Below are 21,468 nucleotides of genomic sequence, written 5' to 3'. Positions count from 1 at the left end.
TGCACATCACAAAAATGTAGCTCGAACTATAAACCTTTGAAAGAATATTTAGCACCATATTAGATACCAGCTTAGCCACAGATATTATCTGAAGGAAAGAGAGAAAGGTGAAACCACTATTGTATCACTCTTTTTAGCGACTTCTTTCTTTGAAAAATTCTTCTCCACTCATCGTGACAACTTAAAACGATACTTAGAACCTTAAGCACTCAAACTGAAAAAAACTTTTGTAGTCTAGGAAAAAAAGAAATTAAATTTAGTTTGATATCTATTCTGATAGCATGTAAAATAAGAAAACAGCTTGATTCTATTATTCACATCTCAAAAATACTTATACACACGCCCTTAAGCTGATTTGGTTAAGCTCCAACTTATCTCGACTAAATATATAATATATATATCACCGAAATACATATCACTATCCAATAAAAATAGTCCTTACAAAACTAATGGGTTTAAGATAATTCAAACGTAGCCATGCAATGCCTATACACAAATCCATACAAACCAGTAAACGTAATTTTTCGTGCACTAATACAAAAAGATTGTAGGAATACAAACAATAATACAAAACCAAAGGACTTTCGACTACCACTTAGACGCGAGACCGGCCTTTAACAGAGATACGTATAAGAGCTGGTTCCATGTGTCCGGCACACCGGGTAAGCACCAGTGACTACAATCTTGGTGGCTCACGGCCTCTCTTTTCTCCTTTTCCGTCTTGTACACCGTCCTATATATAGAAGGGTGACCATCTTTTCTGAAATCCGTTAGTCGGCTTATGTTCATGTAAATCACCGGTGTTTTCATTTTATCACGGAGTATGTAGTCGAGAGCTCTCATCTTTGAAGGATACTTTTTTAAGTAATGCGTGTTATATATCGGTTCTGTTTCGTTATGGCATTGTCCTCCTGAGTTCCATGGCCCTCCTCTATAAAAGAACATCGGTTCAATACGGCTAAGAACATCGTTTTGAAGTAAATAAAAAGTATTTACCTGAAATGTGTTTCGGAATAGCCTCTAAATACAACATGGGTTTGGTTGCGGTCGATGTTCTTGTCGACCCATTTGGCCCAAGTCGTGAGAGCTCGTTTATAAGCTTCGAGAACCTTGAGCCTCGGGTACACTACGTTACCCTCTTGGTAATAGTTTTCTCTGCCAAACAACATCAAAGTCACTGTTAGGCCTGCAAAGAACCGTACCAAAAAAAATTGAAACCGATTCGTTAAACTCGAACGGATGCTATATCTCTAGAACCAAAAAAAAAAGAAAGCGAACCGAACCGACACCGAACTGCTCATCCCTAGTCACTGTTAAATAAAACAATGTTACAGAATCATATACCCTAGCTTTGTTTTGTCATGAGTCCACCAATGACCAGTGTTGAAAATGAGTATATCAGCATCTCGATACATGGATGTTGTCTTGTCCATCATATCCAACCTTAGTGTCTCCAATGTAGTCCCGTTCACGCCTCTAAAACTTGATTCCCTTACAAAGAAGGGCGAGCCAACGAAATCAACCGTGCAGTTATAGTCCTCGAATCTGAAAGCGTAGAAGCCTCTCTTCTTGAACTCTCTTCTCCCTGAGATCTCATAAACTCGTTTCTTGTCCTTGAGGCTGTGTCTAAGAATGCAAACCAGAGACTCCCACATGTTCCTGTTAATCGAGTCCCCAACAAAAACAAGCTTCTTCCCTCTTAGCTTCTCAAGAAAGTCTGTCTCGTTCAACCTTTAAGATTCCAAACACAAACACGTTGTAATACTCCAAGAAACAAGAACATCAAGAACCAAAAGGTAATAATAACTTACCTGGGAATGTCACACCCGTTAGGCTGCCATTTCCATTTAACATAACCATCATCAGGTCTTTTATTAGCGTGACAGTTGAAATCTCTGTCTATATAAGGACACGAACCAGGCGGGTAATACGGCATCGTTTCATCGTCAGCTCTCACCCAGTTTCCATCGTAGATATCACAATCCTCGTAAGAGCCTCTGCTTCGATCTGCTTCCACAGTGGCATTCTTCTCATTGCTCGAGTTTGCAGGCACAAACCTACCTCCCAGATCAGATACCAAGCTAGAGCTGTTGCCTACACTTACCGTAGCATTTGCTTCGAGGGTATTTTCGTCATTTCGGACTGAGACTTTTCCAACTTCAGACAAAGTCGAGTTAATCACTGTTTCTCCAGATCTTGGTCCAGATTCAAAGCTTGAGACTTCACCTTCTCCAGACAAACTTGTAATCTTCGAACCAGTATCTCTTGTTTGTTCAGATTCAAAGCTTGGGACTGGAACTACTACTTCAGGCTTCTTATCGTCGACTTGATTGGAAGAAGAAGATGACCCTGAAGAATTGAATTGAGGAGAAACAGAAGAAGGGATGCTAAGATTGGAGTTTCTGAGACCTTGAAGCAGAGGAGAGACGAAGGGGACATTGAAGGAGGAGTTAGTGAGGGAGAGAAGTGTGAGGATAACGAGAGAAGCTGCGATTCCTAGTCCGAATCTGGACAGGATGTTTCTTCTCGTCGCAGAGAAGAACTGGTCGGGGAACAAGAGCTTCTTGGACGAATCCATAATTCTTGGTTCAGTCAAAAATGCAGTTAGAATGAACAGAGAGCATTGGAGACTTGGAGAAGAAACTGAAAATTAATAAAAATGGTAATTTCTGGTTTATTTGTGTAAAAGAGAGGGAGACTCTGTTAGATTTTGATTTAAGGTGAGAACTTGAGTTTGGGGGAAAACAGCGGTTTCTCTCGAGGATGATAATTTCGTTTTAACCATTGATGTTTGTGAAATGTTAAATTAGTCCTTTGTTAATGAATGTTTAGTCATTTTCTCTGTTAAAGTATGTCAATAATTGAGAAATTATGTGGGGTTTTTTTTTTTTTTCCTTTTGCCAATTATGTGGGTCTAGACTTTAAAAATTCAGTTGCACAAAAAAAAAGACTTTAAAAATTCAATTATTGCGTTTCCATTTATTATATATATGATATGAAGTTTTTATACATATCGTTAAAATTTTTTATCAAATATATAATAAAAAAAACTTTAAAATAATACTTAATATAAAATAGAGGAAATATAATATTAAGAAGACTTCTAAAATATAATTAAGGTTAAAGACTCTTTTTTTCAAAAAAAAAAAGAAGAAAATAATTCAGGTTAAAGGGTACTCAAAATTAAACTATTTTCAACGGAGTACCAAAATTTTGATAATCTAGAACACAACGGCGGATCCAGAAATTTCTTTTAGGGAGTTCATAAAATAAGAAAAGGTGTCAATGGAGATTTGAACCTTCGTTTTGGGGGTGTCATAATAGAAAATATTGCTATTTTGCTACTTATTCTTTAGTAAATCTTATACAATTTTGTTTATTTATTAGTTTAAGGAGTGTCATGTGATCCCTAAACGCTTAATGGATCCGCCTCTGCTAGAACAATGAGCTAAAAGTTACTGGGTTCAAACTTGAAAAATAATTACGAATTTGCTCATTTTTATAATTTTAATATTTTCCTTAATAGTTTGAGTTAATGAGTATAATTGTAAAGTTAGTGGATAGTGGTAATTGCCGGAAATACTGACCTTTACTAGATTTAAATCCTCAAAATAATTAAAGTTAAAAATTAACCCTGAAAAGAATTATGCATTCGCTCATTTAGTCATCCCATAGTTTTAATATTTTATTTGTTCAAAACTTTTAATATTTTTCATTTATAAAATTTAGATAATGAATATAATTACGAACTTAATGAATCGTGGTAATGACCAAAAAAATACGGCAGCGTACCACCGACTGCATCTAAGCAACGTGTCTTGAGAACGACTCACGAGACTTTGGACCGACATCATTCCCGTTAACAGCGTTTGCTTATTGCCGCGTGATCTGACGGCTATTATGTAGTGTCTCAGTTGCAGGTGCACGCTTCTGTCCTCACACCTGATTAGCCTCCACGTTTACGACTCTACTTGGCTCAAATTCGCTGATGCACAGTTGAGAATAACGACCATTGTAGACTAAAATATGTAAGCATTTATAACCCCCAAAAAAAAGTGTAAGCATTCCGATGCTCTATTGACATAACTTCTAAAAAGATATAATAGTCAAAGACGTGAAGACTAATTTTTCTACAACTCACTCTAACCAAACTTGGAACAGATGTACTTACTTTTACGGCATCTACTTTATGCTCTCTTTAGGTAGTGATCTTACGTGGCATCTACTGTGCTAAATGCATTTCTTTAGGTGTTCACAAATCACAAATCACAAATCACAAATCACAAATCAATAACGGAGTTTAATCTAAACGTCAAGGATATGATGACAATCAAAAGAGAATCACATTTAACAAAAAAAAAAAGGAGTACAAAGATCCTCGTTGATTATTCTGAATACAGAAATAAACTTAAGAAATGAAACATATAATCCAACCATAAGTCTCAACACAAACCAGAAGACGCATTTGAAGTAACCCAATAGAGTAAAGGCTTATGCAGCGGCAGTGATGTACTCGATTGCCTCCTTGCAGATACCTGTCATTGTTGCTTCAGGACCATACACCTTGAAATCAAAACAAACATGTAAAAAACAATAAGAATCGAGTAAGTTGAAATGTATTGAGTTTATTTATTGTGTGTATGTGCATATACCTCGATGGGGACACCGATTTCATCTCCAAGTGCTCTCATTTTTGCAAGTCCCTTTTGGTAGTTTGGTCCTCCTCTCCTCACATATATATGCATCCTTGCTGCTTTCAGCTTTGCTTCCTGTTCATAAACAAACAAACGAAAGAGTTGAAGCTAAAGATCATTTCAGCAAGTAACTTTGGTATTTAATTATACTCATTTCTCCCTCACCTTTTCCTTGAGAGCTCGAATAATGCCATTGAAGGTAGCAGCAACATCGGTGAAGTTAGCTATTCCACCTCCGATCACTAGTGCTCTGGTTTTTCCATCCGGATTCGCTGTAGCACACTGCATATTTGGCATATTCACAGTAGTTTATAGTCAGTCACAAGTGTCTTCAAGTTTGGTTGGTTTTATGTGGATGGAGGAAACAACAAAAAGCATCTTACATCGATGACGACTCTAGCGTACTGCAAAACCTCGTCTTCTTTGGGTGCTCCACTGTATTCAGCATAGTTTCCAAGCTCAGATGCGTACCCGAGATCTCCAACCTAGATATAACAATTTAGAAGACACCTTAGAGGCTAAATCTTGTAAGGAGAAACAATGCAGGAGATTCACAGTGTTTTTCTCATATAGACATACCGTATCAGCGTAGATGACACTCGCACCTCCTCCAGCTACCATAGTCCAAATCCTTCCCTTGGGATTCAGAACAGTGAACTTCAAAGATGCGCTTGTCTGCATATACAAAAGGTTCACAAGAGTCATACAGAAACTGCTGTTTCCACACACGCTAAGCTGGTAATAGTGATACCTTCTCATCTAGACCGTGGATGAAGCTCTCTGTGGGGCTCATCACTCTTCCAAATGGCATAGGGAACTCAATGTCGCCCCACCTACAAAACGTGAGAGGTTAAGCATATCGCTTAAATAAAGCAACAAGAGTCGTGACTAGGAACAGCTGAGAGCCAAACTTACTTCTTAAAGTTTTTGAAAGCAGCGGTGTCATCAAGCTCACCCCTCATATCCAGAGGATAAGGCCTTCCATCAACCAGTGCAAAAGGATTCATCTCCAAGAAAGTGAAATCAAGATCTAGTCCCCAAGAAGCAAAAAAAAGGCTTCAGTTTTCAACATTTGTTAATCTGCTTTTATTTGTGAGTACAACTAGTGACCTTTAACATACCTTGGAAAAGGGTGAAAATAACTTGAATAAAATCTTCAAGTTCCCCTTTGATCTGTACATGGAAAAATTATAAATCGAAATTGCAAGTCCAATTTTTTTACTTGTCATTGTTATTGAGCTTCAGTATATACCTCAAGAGGAAGGGTAGCAACAAGAGGTGCGCATATCTCAGGTGTCAAGGAAGAACCAGTGGGCACAGATATGGTCTTGACCTGTACAAAGCAGAGTCCCGACTCAAATTTTCAGCTTTTATGATGATAGTAAAACAGACACAATAGGAATCAAAATGAATACCTTGTCCCAGTTCTCCTCGATGTCAATCCCTCCGCACTCAGAAAAGCTGATGCTGCAGCCAAGTCTATCAGAGACAATGTTGAGATAAAACTCCTCATTGTGTGGGACAAAAGGTTCAACAATGAATGTTGTGATGGGTCCTTTGCATCCACTCATCTCCACCTGTTGATGTAAGATAAGACAAATCTAAGTACAGATCTCAGATCATTTTTAGCTTTAAAAGCCTCAACAAGTTAATAATAATACCTCTTTGCCCAAGCGGTCTTTGACAAAGGTCGCGACTTCAGCGAAGTCTAGTTTCAAGGCAACCAAACCACTCTTGCCACGCTTACCAAACAACATGTCGGGTTTGACGACAAGCTTCTCGGAAGAGAGCCAAGGCTCCTTCTCGACTAGCTCATTAAGATCAGTCTCTTGGTTAATCTACACAAACGTTAATGTGTTTTTAAGAAAAAAATGATTTCATGACGGAGAAACCAATGCACTTTTTTTTTTTTTTTAAATGGGATCTTTTTTTTTTATACCTGAACGGATCTGATAGGGAGTTCTTTACCGGAAAGCCTTTTGAAATGTTCCTTCACCAGTCTCTTTGAGTCGTACTCTCTGATCTTCTTGCGTGCCATTTCTTCAGATCCATAAACATAGGAAACGAAATGTCAGTTAAATCTCACAGATCCAGCTCTCAGTGAAACACACACACACACAAGATCACTCTTTTCAGCTAATCGATCATTCGAGGAGATCAAACAGATTAAGACTTCAGGGAAATGTCAAAAACACCATAATCGATCACAATGGCACACGAGAGAGAGAAAGAGATGGTAACAACACAAATTACTCTACGCGATAGCTAGATTCAGAGGAGAGCATTCACAAATTGGATCAGAGTATGATGAAGAAGGAAGGAAGGAGAAGGAAGGAAGGAGAAGAAATCGATGAGAATGGCGGATCTTACCGTTGAGAGAGAGAGGTAGGCTTCTTCTTCGGTAGTTAGCGAACTAAATCGACACCTCTCTGAGGTCCCTATTTATATTTGAACATTATCTTCTTTTTTTCTTAGTAACTTAATTTAAAATTTATTAACCTGTCCAATTACAGCTTTGAAAGAAAAGGAAAAACATTTGCTACATCTAATTTCTGATGTTATATAATTATAGTTGTTTTGTAACTATAATTATAAAAAAAAAAGAATTATAATGTAGTTGTAGAGTCTTTGGAGTTACTCCTCCTCCATGATAAATAAAGCTGGTGAACGTGTTCCTCCTCCATTAAAGCTACCTAACTTGTAAGCCAACGTTTCATCTCCCAAACCAAACCATCTGCAGTTTCTAGTATTTTTTTCTATCCTATATTTTTAATGCGGAAAATTCCACTATAATTTATTAACTAGACTATTGATACTTCATTATATTCCTTACAAAACAATTTTATCCAAATCTTACCTTTAAAAAGTATAAAAAGTCAGATCCCATCAGGCTAAATTCCAAACAAATGTAGATCTCTGCAATATTGATTCTTAAGGAACCTCTTAACAAGAAAGAGGATTGTAACTTTGGCCACTTTCAACATAGCATTACTTTCACTTCATCTGTTGCCACCAGATTCTTTGCAATAGATATGCAACCATCCAAAAATACATAACCAAAAGTATACATACTCAAGCAAAATCAAAGATCAAGCCTCCGTATTCTAATCTCACTATCAGATTTCAAGATCAAGAAAGTAGAATCTGACACGAGTAAAAGATTGGATCCTTTATAAAGAAAGATTCATAACACATGCAGGCAAGTCCAAGCTCACTTTGACTATATATGAGCAGAACAAACATTGGAACCAATGAGAATAAGGAAAGTAAACATTTTACATTGTACGCATTTTCTTAACCGGAGAGGTGGGTAGAGTTTCAAAGGGAGATCCAGACCGGGACTTCTTAACCGGACGCAGACCAGAGCCAGAAACAGTTTGCTTAACACTAAGCATGTCTCTATACGTATCTTCATTACTATGCTCAGTTTCCAGTTCATGCCATTTCTCCCACACCACTTGACTGTCCTCAAACTGCGACGCATACCTGTAGATTCCACGAGCTCGATCTATCTCTCCAACGCTTCTCTCCATCTCTGCAAACATGATGCACATCATCGTCACATCATCCTCTGAAACCCCTGATGATTCCACCGCTTCCTTGAATATCTCCCTTGTTTCTTTAACACCAAACAACTCAGCTGCACGAACTATGTACATCTCGTACATTTCAAGCTTCTTCTCGTCCGCAACTTTCCTCATCGCTTCTTTGTAAATCTCCATCGCTCTCTTCGTTTCATCAGATAATACAACATTATCAAACAACTCTCTTGCCCGCTCCACCTTTGTCTTCCCATATATCTCAACAAACCTTGTGAGATACGTTACCCATATGTCTTTCACTTGAGGATACTTGAACATATTCACACCTCTTTCATACACCTTGAAGGCCTCTTCAAAGTAGTCATTCTCCTCAAGAAGCTTACCGTAGTTTAGTATGATCAATGGCGTGGCTATTCTCAACTCCAGGATCCTCTCGTAAGCATCTCTCGTTGCTTCCAATGTCCCTACACTTTTCTCCAAATCAACGTAGAAAGACCATAACCTCAAGGACTTATACAACTCCATGTGGACTTGTTCTGGTTCTATCCACGGTGCTTCTGGCCATGGTGCAGCTGTAGCACTCCTCATCATCTCTAAAGCTCCTTTGAAATTCTCGTGCCTAACCTCCATCTCAGCCCACTCACACCACACGCAGGCCATATGATCCACGTCCTTGTAGTTAACCTGTACTGCCTTTTCAAGAACCGCTCTTGCATCGACCAACTCGTTGTGGGATTCATATAGCTTGGCTAAAGCAACAAACAACGTGTGAGGAGACTCCCCAACTGCTTTCATTGGATCCACAGTGCTCACGGCTTCCGTGTAAGTCAGTATCTGCTTCTCTGCGTCTCCCTCAAACAACTTGACTCTATGATGCCATTGTTCAACGTTATGTGGGTTTTGCCTCAAGAGAACACTGTTTGCAAGAACCGGTCTTCGTTTCATCAGTTCCTCCTCCTCCTCATCATCATCTAACTCCATCCTTTTAGCAACATCAAATCTTGAATAAACATCAAATATAACATTGAAATCTCTCATTGTAACCACTTTCACCATCCCTTCCTCGTACACATCCCTCGCCTTCTCAACCATATCCTTTCTCATATAGTAATCAGCAAGAGAAGTCCAGAACACACTAACTTCATACATGAACTTACCAATGCCTTTCCTGATGATACCATCCACATCGAGTCCAGAAACCTCATCCGCATGGTGCACAAGAACATCAAGAAGATCCATCCACAAGCTGTATACACTCTTCCCTTTCCTAGACTGAAACTCACCACTCAACACAGTTGCAAGATTCTCTGCAGCCTCTTTCCAACGACCATACTTCAAAAGAATCTCAACAAAATCCTCAGCGTGAGAAACAGGATCGTACTCGAGACACCTTCAGTAAACACTAAGCTTAGTCTCTAAAGAAACACCTTTTTGACTCACAGACACAAGATACACTTCCCAGATCCTACCGTGCTGTGTCACGTGAAGAGCGGAGAAAGCACGATCGAAAGTTTCATGCGTCCTAGTGATCAGTTTCTGTGCGGTTAGGTTTTCAAGATACATGAGCCAGATCGTTGGCATTTGATGCATTGTCACGAGAGATCTTTCGAAAGCATCGTTGAGAGTCTCGTACTGTGGATAAGTAAAGTCTAAATCTTTGACGAGGTCGAGACGTTCACCTAGATATGCTTCCCAAAGCATGTAGCTATCGGGATGAGCTTTTAGGGCTCTCTCGTAGATCGCGAGACGTTCGTTGAAAGGGGAATGAGACTTGGAGATCAAGTAACTCCACCAACTTTGTAGGCAATTTGGGTTTCGCTTAACGAGTTTCTCGTGTATGAGATCTTCAGAGGAAGGGTACATCGTCCTGGCCATAGCAATTGTCAGCGAGAGGTATTTGAAATACTAAGATGTGAATTAACAGAAGAGGAAGAGATCAATGGCAATGTGTCTGTATATAGCAAAATCAATTTGCCTTTTTTCTGATGAATAAAGTATTTGGAAAATTTCCATCGTTTTTGTGTTTCTTGCGTTGAGGGTTATTAATAAAAAAAAATTAATGATCATTGCATTAATAAAAGTTTAGTGATAATTGATATCTTCAAATTTTTTCCTTAGTGTTATTGTTGTTGAATTATGTAATTGTGTGACAGGTTACATAAATCAAACTGTACCAAATTGATAAAATTGAAACTAAACTGAATTTCATAAATATCTTAATGAATCATATATACCTATAGTATGTTAAAACCAAAACCGAACTAAGAATAGGGTAGATAACCAAATTACCGAATACTTTATCCATTTTCTAATTATCCGGTATTTTCTTGGAAACTCTCGGATTATCCATGTTTACTTGTATTAATTAAAACTATTTAATAAATTGATACCGAACCGAAACCGAATTGGATTTTTGGATATTAATCAATTCCGAACTTTGTTACCTGACTCAAACTGAACCAAATTTCATATGCCTAGCTACAAGAAGAGAGCTACGAGGAAAGAAGAGCTACCAGCTAACAGGTAGGATAGATCATATATCTATAATAAAAAACTGCTAACTAAAAACCCAAAAAAAAAAAAAACGAATCCAAACAAAATGTACATGTCTGGAATTGGAAAAAAAGATATAAAAACAAAAAATAAATAAATTAAAAGTGCCTTTTACAACCCAAACAATCCCGTTCGTGCGTAATACTACCTGAACTATTGAATAGGGCGGAATACAACCCCAACTGCATATTTATTTAAATTTCCTACCCCAACTTTCATATGTAACCTCGTTTCCTCCCTTGACGAAAATCCCGTTAGTTACTGTTATCTCAAGCCGAGACGTGAGCCGTAGTGACTGAAATAGTAACCAAAATGACATAGTTTTTATCTCTCAACACAAAACGACGTAGTTTTGTAGTTGGGGTTAAAATTATATTTTACTTCTTCTTCTCCATCGTTATTATTCTTGCTTCTTCATTCTCTGGCCAAATCATGAGTCTTGAAGATTAAAGTGTCTAGAACTCAAGCGAGTGTGTGAATGTTGTAAGGGTCGTGGTAGATAGTATTGGGCATTTTCACAGCAAGCAAAGATGAGGTAATTTCGAATTATTTTTGTCATTCTGATAGTTAAGATTAAACTAAATAAATGTGACAATTTGGTTAGTTTTAACTGTCTTTCGATTTCTCTGTGTCTATTACTTGATAATGGAAGTCAAATATTGTTTAGTTCTGTGTGTTTTATGAAGAGAAGAGCTTGAAATATTAGTGCACATCAACTGTTCGATGAAATGTCACAGAGAGTAAAAAAGGCCTTTTAATGACAGTTTTGTTGCTTCTCTTTGCAGCATGTGGGAAATTGTGAAGTTCAGTGTGAAATGTGGAGGGTATTGAGTGAAGAATCATAGAGGCTATGTTGGTTATATTGGTGGTGAGGTGAGGACCATCAACTGTAAACCGGAGGAGTTATTTAACGCATTGGCAGAAGAGTTTGGAGAAAGATTAAATGTACAGCGTGTGTGGTATAAGCTCCCTAATGAAGAGCATAAGGATAGGAAGATAATGAGCAATGGTGATCCAATGTTTCTGAACATGTGTGAAGCGGGTAAATGGAGAGGAATGATTAATATATTTCTTGTGAACACAACAGAGCATTGTGAAGTTGAGGAGCAAGTGATGCCAAGTGAAGAAGAGATTAGAATTGAAAATAATGTGGCTAGTTTTGTTGATGAAGATGAGAATTTTGATCATCATAATACTCCTCCTAATTCTGATGATGAAGACAATGAGTCTTTTGTGAGATTCAGACCAGGAAGCGGTGAGCTGGAGCTAAGACAAGTGTTTGATACCATAGAAGAGTTCAAAGAGGCAGTATTGGAGTATGCACTAAAAGGTGGATGGAATATCAAGCTAAACAAATGGGGGGATATCAAATCATCAGCTGTTTGTGGGACTAAAGAAGACTGCCCATGGAGAATATATTGTTCTTATGAAGAACGAATAGGGAAGTGGATGGTGAAGACTTTTAGTGATAAGCATCGCTGTCAAAAAGATGGATACTGCAAGTTACTAAAATCGGCTGTGATTTGCAAGTTGTTCTTAAATGATATCAGAACTGATCCTGAACTAAAACCGAGGTTTATTCAAGATCAGATTGAGCAGAGGTATAACTTGATAGCAACCATAGACAAGTGCAAGAAGGGAAAGGCAAAAGCAATTGATATCATCAATCATGACCATGAAGAACAGTTTTCTAGGCTCAAAGATTACCGTTTGGCACTTCTTGAGTAAGTTTTTTTTTTTTGTGAATATAGGTTCTTCTTTAGTAAGTTTAACTAACAAGTGTTCTTTATTCATTGTAGGACAAACCCTGAATCAACCGTAATCCTTGACACAATTTTGAATGATGATGGAGCCGAAATATTTCACAGGTTTTATGTGTGTTTTGCAACCATCCGAACTTTGTGGTCAATGTGGTGTCGTCCTATATTTGGTGTAGATGGCTGCTTCATGAAGAGCACTCTAAAAGGACAGCTACTAGCTGCTGTGGGAAGAGATGCCAATAATGGTATGTACCCAATCGCATGGGCTGTGGTTGATGTGGAAGATGAGGACAATTGGACATGGTTCTTACAGAGGCTTAAGTTGGATTTTAATCTCCAAGATGGTCAAAATTATACGCTGATATCTGATCGACAAAAGGTTTGGACTGCTTATTCGTTTCAGTTATTTTAATCTTTTTTTTTTTGCATTTTGAGGCTTACAATTAAACTATTTTCAGGTTTGTTGAATGCTGTGGAAAGAATCTTGCCTAACGTTGAGCATAGAATGTGTGCTCGCCATATATATGGGAACTTGAAGAAGCTCTTCCCCCGTCAACATGAGATAAAAACCCTGTTTTGGCGAGTTGCTGAAAGCTGCACAGTGAGAGAATATGAAGCAAATCTGGAAGCTGTTAAGAGATATGATTTGCGGCTTTATGAAGCCATAATGGAGAAAAATCCAATGAACTGCAGCCTTGCCTTCTTCTCGCCAACATCTTCCTGCGTTGATGTCCACAACAATATCTCAGAGTCATTCAACAACGCCATTGATCCAGCAAGGTATATGCCAATGGTTGAGATGTTAGAAACTATTAGGAGAACTGCTATGGTGCGTATTGACATGAGGAAGAAGAAAGCAGCAGATCATATAGGCAGATTTCCTTCTAGAATAATGAAGATGATTGATAAGGAGCAAGAGAAGTTAAAGTTTTGTAAGATGATCCCAGGCGGTGATGGCAGATGTGAGGTTCGCGAAGGTAATGTTTCTCATAGTGTGAATATGAGATTGCGTACTTGTGCATGTCGGAGATGGGACATGAGTGGGATCCCTTGTCGCCATGCCTTACGTATCATCACCGAGAAGAAGCTGGACTATGAAGATTATATATCTTCTTTTTACCTCAATTCAAGGCAGCAACAAATTTACAGTGACTCTATACGCCCTGTCAATGGAATGTGCTTTTGGGACAGAACCGGTGCTTCAGTTTTACCACCTCCAAGTTTGGTTGAGAATACTGAGAACAACAGAGGAAGAAAGCCAAAGCCAAAGAGGAAAAAAGGAAGGAATGAGTCGCCAACAAGGAAGAAGGTCAGTAGGGATAAGAGAATAATGCATTGTGGCAGATGTGGAGTTGCTGGACACAATGCAACCAAGTGTCCCAACATTGGTGTTCCGATCAAACATAAATATGGAAGGAAGAAAGCTTCGACGGGAAGAGTAGAGGAACATGACCCTATTAGTGAAGACTTCGGAGAGGGCCCAAGTCAACAAACCCAAGACTAATATCAGGTTCTAGTAGAAGCTTAGGTTGGTTTTTGGTGGAGCTTCTTTTGGTTTATAGTTGAGCTTTGATTGAGCTTCTCAGTCGGTTTTTGGTGGAGCTTTGTTGGAGTTTCTTTCGGCTTTTGGTGGTACTTTTCAGTCAGTTTTTTGTCTTTGTTTTTTCTTAATGAATGTCTGTTTGAGTTAGTTGTGGAGTTTGTAAACTATTTTCCAAATATTATTTACTTATGTTTCCAAAAGAATGTTGAACAAATGTATATTGAATTTCAAGTTATGTTCTTAGTAGGATCATTTTTGTAGACATGAACTTACAAGAACTCACATTACCATAAAAACAAGAACATACATCAGTCTTAACTTCAACTACAAGAACATACATAAGTCTACAACATATAATAGTACGTAAATTAGCTACAATAACATACATTAGCTTAAACTAAATACCATTGCGACAACAAGCATAACTAAACTCAAAATATAAACTTCAAGAAGACCACAATGAACATAGCAACAACAACAATGTTCTTCAAGCTGCGCAGTTGCATCTTACAGTCTCCAATTTCTTTTTCAACCACAGTCTCACATACACGAGTTTCCAAAGCCAAATTCTCAAGCTCATTTTCGCAAGCGTTGAAACCCTTTTGCAAAGTGGCTGATGTTCCTTCAATATTTTCCACTTTCTCCATCAAGTCTTCAATCTCTTCCAGCATTGAGATATCAGTCCACTTAAAAGTATGATACCAATCCTGTAAAAAACGTTGAAGCTGAGTTATCTACTACTTTCATAATACATGTTCTTAATTTTTAATTTAACTTACCCCTTCTCTCCCAAAAGGGCAAGCATACAACAGCCTCTCCACTTCTACACCTCTTCGGGAAGCCTCTTACTCGATCACCCATTGAAAAGCTAAATCAAATTTCAAAAGAGTTCCAAGAAATTCAATTTCTATTGTTTCATACTGTCTAAAATAGTCTGAAGAAATAAGATGAGAGTGAAGACAAACCTTGAGAAACACAGATGCTTTCTTCGTTTTAGGATTATAGGACTTATGATTTGGCAAGAGAATGGAGAAACCAGAGTAATAACGATGGAGAAGAAGAAGTAAAACCTAATTTTAACCCCAAATACAAAACTACGTCGTTTTGTGTTGAGAGACAAAACTATGTCGTTTGGTTATTATTTAAGTTATTACGGCTCACGTCTCGGCTTGAGATAACAGTAGACTAACGGGATTTTCGTCAAGGAAGGAAACGAGGTCACATATGAAAGTTGGGGTAGGAAATTTAAATAAATATGCAGTTGGGGTTGTATTCCGCCCTATTCAATAGTTCAGGTAGTATTACGCACGAACGGGATTGTTTGGGTTGTAAAAGGCACTTTCCCCAAGAAAGAGGATTGTAACTTTGGCCACTTTCAACATAGCATTACTTTCACTTCATCTGTTGCCACCAGATTCTTTGCAATAGATATGCAACCATCCAAAAATACATAACCAAAAGTATACATACTCAAGCAAAATCAAAGATCAAGCCTCCGTATTCTAATCTCACTATCAGATTTCAAGATCAAGAAAGTAGAATCTGACACGAGTAAAAGATTGGATCCTTTATAAAGAAAGATTCATAACACATGCAGGCAAGTCCAAGCTCACTTTGACTATATATGAGCAGAACAAACATTGGAACCAATGAGAATAAGGAAAGTAAACATTTTACATTGTACGCATTTTCTTAACCGGAGAGGTGGGTAGAGTTTCAAAGGGAGATCCAGACCGGGACTTCTTAACCGGACGCAGACCAGAGCCAGAAACAGTTTGCTTAACACTAAGCATGTCTCTATACGTATCTTCATTACTATGCTCAGTTTCCAGTTCATGCCATTTCTCCCACACCACTTGACTGTCCTCAAACTGCGACGCATACCTGTAGATTCCACGAGCTCGATCTATCTCTCCAACGCTTCTCTCCATCTCTGCAAACATGATGCACATCATCGTCACATCATCCTCTGAAACCCCTGATGATTCCACCGCTTCCTTGAATATCTCCCTTGTTTCTTTAACACCAAACAACTCAGCTGCACGAACTATGTACATCTCGTACATTTCAAGCTTCTTCTCGTCCGCAACTTTCCTCATCGCTTCTTTGTAAATCTCCATCGCTCTCTTCGTTTCATCAGATAATACAACATTATCAAACAACTCTCTTGCCCGCTCCACCTTTGTCTTCCCATATATCTCAACAAACCTTGTGAGATACGTTACCCATATGTCTTTCACTTGAGGATACTTGAACATATTCACACCTCTTTCATACACCTTGAAGGCCTCTTCAAAGTAGTCATTCTCCTCAAGAAGCTTACCGTAGTTTAGTATGATCAATGGCGTGGCTATTCTCAACTCCAGGATCCTCTCGTAAGCATCTCTCGTTGCTTCCAATGTCCCTACACTTTTCTCCAAATCAACGTAGAAAGACCATAACCTCAAGGACTTATACAACTCCATGTGGACTTGTTCTGGTTCTATCCACGGTGCTTCTGGCCATGGTGCAGCTGTAGCACTCCTCATCATCTCTAAAGCTCCTTTGAAATTCTCGTGCCTAACCTCCATCTCAGCCCACTCACACCACACGCAGGCCATATGATCCACGTCCTTGTAGTTAACCTGTACTGCCTTTTCAAGAACCGCTCTTGCATCGACCAACTCGTTGTGGGATTCATATAGCTTGGCTAAAGCAACAAACAACGTGTGAGGAGACTCCCCAACTGCTTTCATTGGATCCACAGTGCTCACGGCTTCCGTGTAAGTCAGTATCTGCTTCTCTGCGTCTCCCTCAAACAACTTGACTCTATGATGCCATTGTTCAACGTTATGTGGGTTTTGCCTCAAGAGAACACTGTTTGCAAGAACCGGTCTTCGTTTCATCAGTTCCTCCTCCTCCTCATCATCATCTAACTCCATCCTTTTAGCAACATCAAATCTTGAATAAACATCAAATATAACATTGAAATCTCTCATTGTAACCACTTTCACCATCCCTTCCTCGTACACATCCCTCGCCTTCTCAACCATATCCTTTCTCATATAGTAATCAGCAAGAGAAGTCCAGAACACACTAACTTCATACATGAACTTACCAATGCCTTTCCTGATGATACCATCCACATCGAGTCCAGAAACCTCATCCGCATGGTGCACAAGAACATCAAGAAGATCCATCCACAAGCTGTATACACTCTTCCCTTTCCTAGACTGAAACTCACCACTCAACACAGTTGCAAGATTCTCTGCAGCCTCTTTCCAACGACCATACTTCAAAAGAATCTCAACAAAATCCTCAGCGTGAGAAACAGGATCGTACTCGAGACACCTTCAGTAAACACTAAGCTTAGTCTCTAAAGAAACACCTTTTTGACTCACAGACACAAGATACACTTCCCAGATCCTACCGTGCTGTGTCACGTGAAGAGCGGAGAAAGCACGATCGAAAGTTTCATGCGTCCTAGTGATCAGTTTCTGTGCGGTTAGGTTTTCAAGATACATGAGCCAGATCGTTGGCATTTGATGCATTGTCACGAGAGATCTTTCGAAAGCATCGTTGAGAGTCTCGTACTGTGGATAAGTAAAGTCTAAATCTTTGACGAGGTCGAGACGTTCACCTAGATATGCTTCCCAAAGCATGTAGCTATCGGGATGAGCTTTTAGGGCTCTCTCGTAGATCGCGAGACGTTCGTTGAAAGGGGAATGAGACTTGGAGATCAAGTAACTCCACCAACTTTGTAGGCAATTTGGGTTTCGCTTAACGAGTTTCTCGTGTATGAGATCTTCAGAGGAAGGGTACATCGTCCTGGCCATAGCAATTGTCAGCGAGAGGTATTTGAAATACTAAGATGTGAATTAACAGAAGAGGAAGAGATCAATGGCAATGTGTCTGTATATAGCAAAATCAATTTGCCTTTTTTCTGATGAATAAAGTATTTGGAAAATTTCCATCGTTTTTGTGTTTCTTGCGTTGAGGGTTATTAATAAAAAAAAATTAATGATCATTGCATTAATAAAAGTTTAGTGATAATTGATATCTTCAAATTTTTTCCTTAGTGTTATTGTTGTTGAATTATGTAATTGTGTGACAGGTTACATAAATCAAACTGTACCAAATTGATAAAATTGAAACTAAACTGAATTTCATAAATATCTTAATGAATCATATATACCTATAGTATGTTAAAACCAAAACCGAACTAAGAATAGGGTAGATAACCAAATTACCGAATACTTTATCCATTTTCTAATTATCCGGTATTTTCTTGGAAACTCTCGGATTATCCATGTTTACTTGTATTAATTAAAACTATTTAATAAATTGATACCGAACCGAAACCGAATTGGATTTTTGGATATTAATCAATTCCGAACTTTGTTACCTGACTCAAACTGAACCAAATTTCATATGCCTAGCTACAAGAAGAGAGCTACGAGGAAAGAAGAGCTACCAGCTAACAGGTAGGATAGATCATATATCTATAATAAAAAACTGCTAACTAAAAACCCAAAAAAAAAAAAAACGAATCCAAACAAAATGTACATGTCTGGAATTGGAAAAAAAGATATAAAAACAAAAAATAAATAAATTAAAAGTGCAAAAGTTTCATTTGGAAAAAAACAGAAAACAGATGCATTTTATAAGCTGTATATAAATATATATATATATATATGTGCCGAATATAAGAAATATTTCTTATGAGCCAATTTTCACAAAGGAATGAAACTGGAGCAAAATCCTGATCTCGTTTTTCAATTCTACTGTTCAACATAAGACTCAGCGAGAAGCAGACAAATCTGTTTGTCATACACATGTCATAATTAGTCGGTTCAAACCTAAATTAACCGAAACATATTACCAAATTGGTTCCACTAGAAATTTTATTTCAGATGTTTCGAAGTAAACAAAAACTATAAAATTAATTTTAGGGTTCTTCATATTAATAATAAGGAGAATATTTGATACAAACCACAAAAATGAACTAAACCGGAACAATGGCAGTAGAGAGGTAAACCAAAACAATCTCTTTTCAAGAGAGATCAGCGAGTACAAGTTCACACTTATCTTCCAGTATCTTCACAGCTTCAGTGAAAAGAACATCCGGAGGCAGTGATCCTGTGGACTCAATTTTAACTGACCAAACACAAATAGCAAACTCACTTAGGTTTTCTTTCGGACATATCATGAATTACAAAGTAAAATGAAGTTGTTTTCTTACATATAAAATGGTTCTTGACACTGCGTAGATCCACCAGGTCAACCAAGTCATGGTCCCTTATGCACTCCTTACACAATGTGCAATTGCGAGGCTGTGCTACCGTTGCCCTTTTCCTACCTGCCAGTTTTACCACAAGTCACTATGAAATCAAAACCATAAGAAGATTTTGAAGGAAAGTGTGGAAGGCTTTGAATTTTACCATTGCCCATGTCTTCAATGTCAAAAACATTCTGTGGGCAGACTTTTACGAGTCGTTCAGCTTTCTCATCCTCAACTTCTCCAAGTAGAACCACCTAAGATAATATCAAGAGAAGCATTACAAGAAAGATTAGGATAAGGCAAGACTGAAGAAGAATAGAGTTTGAGGTCTAAACAAACTTCTCACCTCAGGTAGCATTCGATACCAAGCTGTACCTACTGGGGACCATTTTGCATGTGTTTTACCGATGCCCTTAACCGCATGAGCTTCAAGCTCGATTTCCTACAAGGAGGAGATCAAATTAAGACAGGCAAGTGTTTGGTTCATCTCTCATCGCAAGTGAAGTAAGAAGAAGTGAATGCAAAGAACCAGTAGTACCTGACCAGGGCTGAGTTTTGCTATCAAGATATCGAGGTAGGTCGGGGTAATAGGGCTCTCAGCATATTCAGGGAGAGAATCTTGGCTACAGCTGAATGAAGTGTAAGTTTTTGGCTTTGAGTTTGAGTTTGAGGTTGAGGTTGAACCTCCTGTTTCTTTCAGAAACTCACTTCCATTTGGTAACCATTGCAACTCGTTCGTTAAAACTACATTCATATGAGCTGACATTAGAAACAAGGAACCCTCTGACGCTAACTTTATAAGAAGAGACATTATTTATTACCTTGAAGACGTGGTTGACCTTTGGGACATTTCACATGGAGTTTGAAAACAATGGTGTTCTTCTCATTTGGCTGATCGTTCTCTATAAAACATATATAAAAGAATAAGCTGACAAGGAAGAGAAAGTTTGCATATGAAGATGGATTGTATTCTTACCGGTTAAATACTCAAAGAGCCTTGGATCTGCGGCAATCGGAATGAGACCAATCCGGTGAGCAAGAACTTCGTCTACAATAAGCGACGTGTTGTATGCTATAAGCACTTTTTCAATCGCCATTGAAGGAACCTGTTGCAAATAAACACAACACTTTTAGACCAAAGACTCTAGTCATCAGAGGTTGTTGTTGTTGGGAGACAGTGGACAAACCTCAGCTATAAGGATCCTTCTGAAAGCATTGGCGAATGCAGCATCGATACCGATCATATCAAACTCCATGTCTGTCTCCGTGCAACTAATCACATCAACTTTGAAATCCTCATAGAAGTTTTCTAGCTTCACACTGTTGTCCACTCCCGAAGAGACATAGCCACCCGAGTAAATGGCATCTGCAGTCTACACAAATAACAAGGGCAGAACAAGATTAAAGACTACAACTTACAATCATCACACATATCATTTGTATGCTGACAATAAGATACCAAAGCCAAAGTGTAATCTTGTAAAACTCTAAGACCCAACTAAAAAAATCAGAGCTTTCCTCAATTAGTTGAGCTTATAAGAATACAGAAAACACAAGGGCAGAACAAGATTAAAGACTTCATCTTTCAGGCAATCATCACAGATATCATTTAGATTTTGACAAAAAGATAGCAAAGAGACAGTGTAATTTTGTGAAACTCTAAGACCCAACTCATAAAATTACAGCTTTCTTCAGTTAGATGAACTTATAAGCAACAATAAAGAGTATAAGGGACTATAGTACTGAGAGTAAGAACAGACAAGTTCATACATCAACTGAAGCGTCTTTTTTAGAGACGACACGGTTTTGCTTGAGTTTCCGATGCCGAGGAAGGCCGGCTGGGACGTCGGAGAGGTCGTCGATGCGGAAGTTCTTGGCGAATATCTTGTCTTCTTCAGTCACCATCCTTTCTCTGCAGGAAAGCTCGATTGTGAAAACGAAAACAACTAGGGTTTGTCTATTCTCCGTAGAAACCTTACAAAATAATGGTTTTAGAGGAGAAGCAAAGAAGCTTACTTGGGAACAATTCAGTTTGTTCTAAAAGGATGTTGCGAGAGAGAGAGAGAGAGGAGAGGTGGCGGCGACGAACAAACGGCGGTGAAGGGTTTGAAAAGTC

At 38.4% G+C, this 21,468-nt stretch overlaps 4 protein-coding genes and 2 pseudogenes across 6 annotated transcripts; 1 reads left to right on the top strand and 5 right to left on the bottom strand.

Moving 5' to 3' along the window:
* Nucleotides 1–398: 398 nt before the first annotated feature.
* Nucleotides 399–2,766, bottom strand: LOC106312863 (protein trichome birefringence-like 2). Its single transcript, XM_013750543.1, has 4 exons — nucleotides 1,812–2,766; nucleotides 1,345–1,731; nucleotides 997–1,155; nucleotides 399–931 (listed from the first exon to the last, which is right to left on the bottom strand). Exons 1-4 carry the CDS (start codon nucleotides 2,576–2,578, stop codon nucleotides 589–591), a joined length of 1,656 nt encoding a protein of 551 aa, XP_013605997.1. The 5' UTR covers nucleotides 2,579–2,766; the 3' UTR covers nucleotides 399–588.
* Nucleotides 2,767–4,278: 1,512 nt separating this feature from the next.
* On the bottom strand, nucleotides 4,279–21,416 carry LOC106318558 (ATP-citrate synthase alpha chain protein 2). 3 transcript variants are annotated; one of them, XM_013756583.1, is made up of 14 exons: nucleotides 21,410–21,416; nucleotides 7,065–7,079; nucleotides 6,634–6,734; nucleotides 6,356–6,532; nucleotides 6,110–6,271; nucleotides 5,947–6,027; nucleotides 5,816–5,867; nucleotides 5,610–5,724; nucleotides 5,446–5,527; nucleotides 5,274–5,369; nucleotides 5,078–5,179; nucleotides 4,860–4,976; nucleotides 4,653–4,769; nucleotides 4,279–4,563 (listed from the first exon to the last, which is right to left on the bottom strand). In XM_013756583.1, the coding sequence occupies exons 3-14, from the start codon at nucleotides 6,730–6,732 to the stop codon at nucleotides 4,492–4,494; spliced, it is 1,272 nt and encodes a 423-aa protein (XP_013612037.1). In that variant the 5' UTR covers nucleotides 6,733–6,734; nucleotides 7,065–7,079; nucleotides 21,410–21,416; the 3' UTR covers nucleotides 4,279–4,491. The 3 variants fall into 3 exon arrangements, with proteins under 3 accessions (XP_013612037.1, XP_013612035.1, XP_013612036.1); XM_013756581.1 differs by lacking the exon at nucleotides 21,410–21,416 and having other exon boundaries at nucleotides 6,634–6,742; nucleotides 7,065–7,162; XM_013756582.1 differs by lacking the exon at nucleotides 21,410–21,416 and having other exon boundaries at nucleotides 7,065–7,131.
* On the bottom strand, nucleotides 7,970–10,111 carry LOC106314388 (annotated as a pseudogene).
* LOC106318557 lies at nucleotides 11,190–14,242 on the top strand. The gene is made up of 4 exons (XM_013756580.1): nucleotides 11,190–11,324; nucleotides 11,575–12,513; nucleotides 12,589–12,929; nucleotides 13,008–14,242. Exons 2-4 carry the CDS (start codon nucleotides 11,789–11,791, stop codon nucleotides 14,051–14,053), a joined length of 2,112 nt encoding a protein of 703 aa, XP_013612034.1. The 5' UTR covers nucleotides 11,190–11,324; nucleotides 11,575–11,788; the 3' UTR covers nucleotides 14,054–14,242.
* On the bottom strand, nucleotides 14,524–17,907 carry LOC106314387 (annotated as a pseudogene).
* LOC106318559 (DNA-directed RNA polymerases I and III subunit RPAC1) lies at nucleotides 18,996–21,468 on the bottom strand. The gene is made up of 10 exons (XM_013756584.1): nucleotides 21,369–21,468; nucleotides 21,123–21,264; nucleotides 20,540–20,725; nucleotides 20,329–20,458; nucleotides 20,174–20,254; nucleotides 19,891–20,096; nucleotides 19,699–19,794; nucleotides 19,513–19,606; nucleotides 19,314–19,430; nucleotides 18,996–19,228 (listed from the first exon to the last, which is right to left on the bottom strand). Exons 2-10 carry the CDS (start codon nucleotides 21,255–21,257, stop codon nucleotides 19,125–19,127), a joined length of 1,149 nt encoding a protein of 382 aa, XP_013612038.1. The 5' UTR covers nucleotides 21,258–21,264; nucleotides 21,369–21,468; the 3' UTR covers nucleotides 18,996–19,124.

This window comes from Brassica oleracea, chromosome C9 (genome assembly GCF_000695525.1).
Source record: "Brassica oleracea var. oleracea cultivar TO1000 chromosome C9, BOL, whole genome shotgun sequence".
Lineage (NCBI taxonomy): Eukaryota > Viridiplantae > Streptophyta > Magnoliopsida > Brassicales > Brassicaceae > Brassica > Brassica oleracea.
The sequence above is the reverse complement of the archived record's forward strand: the minus strand, read 5'-3'. Positions and strand labels throughout refer to the sequence as shown.